Source organism: Platalea leucorodia (genome assembly GCF_965183815.1).
Source record: "Platalea leucorodia genome assembly, contig: HAP1_HAP1_SCAFFOLD_419, whole genome shotgun sequence".
Classification (NCBI taxonomy): Eukaryota; Metazoa; Chordata; class Aves; order Pelecaniformes; family Threskiornithidae; genus Platalea; species Platalea leucorodia.
This window is the reverse complement of record NW_028121167.1, coordinates 2,887-7,162: the sequence shown is the minus strand read 5'-3', so window position 1 is coordinate 7,162 and position 4,276 is coordinate 2,887. Positions and strand designations below refer to the sequence as shown.

The 4,276-nt window shown below is 58.8% G+C and overlaps 1 protein-coding gene across 1 annotated transcript; it reads left to right on the top strand.

The window, feature by feature from the left end:
- Positions 1 to 221: 221 nt before the first annotated feature.
- Positions 222 to 2,001, top strand: LOC309604167 (acrosin-like; the record flags this gene model as incomplete). The annotated part of the gene is made up of 4 exons (XM_082339079.1): positions 222 to 400; positions 739 to 1,004; positions 1,285 to 1,430; positions 1,855 to 2,001. Coding segments are annotated over 4 exons (738 nt in total), but the record flags the coding sequence as incomplete, so codon positions are not given.
- Positions 2,002 to 4,276: the final 2,275 nt, after the last annotated feature.

Genomic DNA, 4,276 nt, shown 5'->3' with positions numbered 1-4,276 from the left:
AGCCCCAGTTCCCTGCCAGCACCCAGGCTGCCGGCACAACTCATCTACGGGGCTCAAGCAGAAACAGGGGCGGACGGACGCACACCCCACAGGGTTCCCTGCTGTCCATGCGGTGCCTTGTGGGGAGGGAAGACCGCTGACCTTCAGCCTCAACAGCAGCGAGCGGTCGAGCAGGACAGTAATGAGTTTCTGGTTGCAGAGGGACCTGCGGGCTCCGGCCCATGGCTGCTCACTATGGCACATGGCGCGTCGTGGGGGGCAGAGATGCCCAGCCAGGGGCCTGGCCCTGGATCGTCAGCATCCAGGGGCCCTGGGAATTAGGCACAGGGCACATCTGCGGAGGCTCCCTCATCAGCCCACAGTGGGTCCTCACAGCAGCCCACTGCTTCATCAAGGCCAGGTAAGGAGGACCAGGGAATGAGCATTTCCCCACAACACTAGCAGCTGCCCTGGACACAGCACCACGCGCTACTCCCATCCCGTTTCCTTGCAGCATGCCCAGTGCCTGGGCACTCCAGAGCCCAGCTGAGAGACTGCTCAGGAGAAGGCTGGGCTCGTGCCACTGCTTCCTAGCAGCCTCCAGCTTGACGTCCCTTGCGCCTAAGGCATGCGAGGGCAGTCACACTCTCCGTAGCGCTGCTGCCCTCTCTCCCCTGTGAAGGAGAAGGCAGGGAACTGCTGGGCTGCTGCAGCACACGGCTCCGCTCCCTCTGACCCCTCTCTCCATCTGCCTTCCAGGCACATCACCATGTGGCGCGTGGTGGTCGGGGCCACCCAGCTGACTCAGCTGGGCCCTGAGGTCCAAGTGCGCCATATTAAGCGGCTCCTGGTTCACGAACACTACAGTAATATCTTGGAGAGGAACGACATTGCCTTGCTGGAATTGGACCAGTCTGTCCAGTGCAGCTACTACATACAGCTTGCCTGCGTGCCCGACGCCTCGCTGAGAGTGTCAGAGCTGACAACCTGCTACGTCAGTGGCTGGGGTTCCACGACCGCAAGATGTGAGTTCCCAAAAAGTGCTCGTGTCCTGAGTGCAAGCTTGGCACACTGGGGAGATGGGCTGGGCTTCCTGAGAGCAGAGGCGAAAGCCAGAGTCAGGCTGCAGGGACATCTGCCTACAGAGAGATGGGCCTAAGCCATTCCCCAAAGCAGGGCAGAAGGGAAACACCGGTACAATGCCTCTCAAGACGCGAAGCCAAGCCCCACGGAAGGGGTTCACCCAGACAGGCGAGGAGAACTGGCAACGAGCTGCTGGGTGTTAATTCCTTTCTGTGCTCACAGCTGGAGGAGCAACGGATGTCCTGCAGGAGGCCAAGGTCCGCCTCATTGATGTCAACCTCTGTAACAGCAGCCGGTGGTACAGAGGGGCCATCCACAGCTACAACTTGTGTGCTGGCTATCCGCAGGGTGGCATCGACACCTGCCAGGTAGGGGCGTGCTGCAAGTCAACCCCCGACAGCACAGGCAGCCCTGACACAACCGCCCAAACGCACCCCAGCACAGGCTTTGCCTGGCAAGTCACCCTGCCACCGCTGGGTCCCCACCGCTGTTGGGGCTCACCTCCCCTTCCCCCAAAAGCCCATCTAGTGCTCTTGGCAGCCCAGAGCTCCAGATCCCAACCCTGGCACCTCCCTCTTCCACCCATCCAGGATCACTGTGCAGAGATGAGAGAGCCCTGCCTTACAGGCCCACAGCCCCCTCCCAGACAAGGTGCCGGAGGCTCCAGCACCTGAGCAGAGCCGTTCTGTGCAGTGAACACAGCTCTGGCAGCTGCTGTGAGAGAGAAGGAGCCAGCCATGGTGCCGACAGTGGCCACCCAACAACACCTTAACGCTCTCTCCTCCGCTGCAGGGTGACAGCGGTGGTCCTCTCGTGTGCAAAGAGAACAACGCCGACTACTTCTGGCTTGTTGGAGTGACGAGCTGGGGGAAAGGCTGTGCGAGAGCAAAACAGCCCGGGGTCTACACCTCCACTCAGCACTTCTACGACTGGATCCTGGTACAGATGGGGCTGCACCCAGCACTAAGGGCTATGCCAACATCATGGGCATTTTCTCACCGCCTCAACCCCCGTTCAGAGGCCAAGGCCAATAACAACACAATCGGGCAGGTTTAGGAGCTTGACATCCAGCCACAGGTATTACCTGGACTTCATTTCCATACTGTTATTTCAGGAATCTAAGAACATGCTGTGCTTATGAATCCAGGGAGTGAAGATGGCTTTATGTTTCACTAGCAAACATCCAATCCTGATCATCTGCAAAGGCAGAAAAGGCCGGGGCTGTGGTCATGTTTACGTAAGCGGTGGTTACGTACACATGGGTGCTGGTAAAGGCATTGCTGTCTCTATGCGAATCTGCTTTGCCGTTCACATTAACTGTGTAAGCCTGCGTGCGTGTTTGTGTACCTGGCTCTTTGGAATGCAGCGTAAGTCTCTTGAACGCACACACGGCAACAGCAGCAGCCACATCCATCAGGCTGGGATAGGACAAGCCTCCTGGGCGCGAGAGCCCACCTGATTCAGCTCTAGTGGACCTGAAAGGAGAAATCCCCCGTCTGCACAAGTCTACTGGATCTGGCTGCTCTGGGAAGTACAAGGCCCGGTACTTCACACCAGGTTAGTGCTGCCTCCTCTCCTCTGCACGGGCAGCTTTGTGAAGTCCCCTATGGTTTGCCTGTCCAAAGCTCCAAGTGAAGAAACTGAGCTACACCTGGGGGTTTCTGCTGCAGGGTCCTTTCACAGTGCTCCAACCCCAGACCAGCCCTGCCATGGGCTGACCCCACTGACCCCTCACTTGCCCCCGCTGCTCTTTGGCCTGGAGTCAGACCCAGCTGAGAACTATGATCTGCTGCAGAGCGGCGCAGGGCTGGAGCATCTGCAAGTCCTGAAGGAGATCAAACTGCAGAAAGTGCTTTTTGAACAGCGCATGGAGTCTGGGGACAGCCAGGTCAGGAAGAGCAGGGATCCCGCCCTGCTGCCTACCAAACTGCACTCCTAAGTCCTCCTGCTGCCACTGCTCCTGGCCTCTTGCTGCTCCATCCCCTTCTGTTGCTCCGTGCTGGAACCCTATCCCAAACCCACCAGACCCCCCCGCCCCCAACTACCCAAGCTCAGCCTTAGAGCTACCCTGCAGCTTTGGCTCAGTGACACCGCTGACTGATGGAGCACTGGGGCAGCAAACTGTGCGTTGGGGAGATTGCCAGCCCTGCTAGGAGGGCAGCTCAGGGGACCCTGTGCTCTCTGCTGGACGTTCAAGCTGAGGCCTCTTGACAGAAACCCTGACTGGCTCAGGGAGGGACCATGAGACAGCATCATCTCCAGAGCCAGAACAGCTCCTTTCAAACCATCATCAAGGTGAAGCAAAGGGCATGCCCCAGTCTCCAGAGATCCCAGCGCAGCTGGAGGCACGGTCTGCACCCCTGGGTGGGAACAGAGCTGGCAGCTGCAGCACCAGCACTTGCCAGGGGCCAAGAGCACAGCAAGAGGAGGATGGGATGGATGGTCCTGGCAGCTTCAGAGCCAGGACCTTGCATGGCTAGTGCAGAGGGGACGTGCTGAGGTGGGAAGCAGCTCAGGGTATGCATGCTCAAGCACCTCCAAGTCCTTCATGACTCCAGGAGGTGGAGATGTGGCTGGTGCTTGGCAGGCCTGGTCCTCTTGTGAGGTCTGTGGGTGCTGGGGCTGATCAACCAGGTGGGCCGCAACCACATGCCAGCCCCATGACTGAAAGGCTCGCTCTCCTCTTGCTCGTGAGCTAGTCCAGCTTCGAGTTCACTAGCCAACTGCACACGCCCACAGCGCTCCCACCAGCAGCTGGCCCCAGACACTCGCTGTTTCCAGCTGCTGGGGCCCTGTGACCTGTGTTCCCTTCTGCCGCTGCTAGCAGCCAGGCCTCTGGACCACCCCCGTCACGCTGGGGACACAGAGTGGGGCCACACAGAAAAGGATTTGGAATCGCTCTCAGAAAGAAGGTACGACGGACTGTGGTGATCAGGTGCAGGGCTCAGGCAAACAAGCAAACCAACCAGCACTTTGCTTATGTGTGACTGGCTCCTTGATCCCCCCTTCTCCCCACTTTCCATGCTTATACATCCCCCTCCTCTTCCTTCACTCCTCCCTTTCTCCGCCTTTGTCTCCTCCCAAACAAGGCACCCACCCCCAGTTATTTTTTTCCCCCTTGCTCCCAGGTTTGCCCCATCTGTGAACAGAGTTGGGGTTTCAGGTGCCGTTAGCTAGGTCACCTTGGACTTCCATGGCATCACTGATGCGGTTT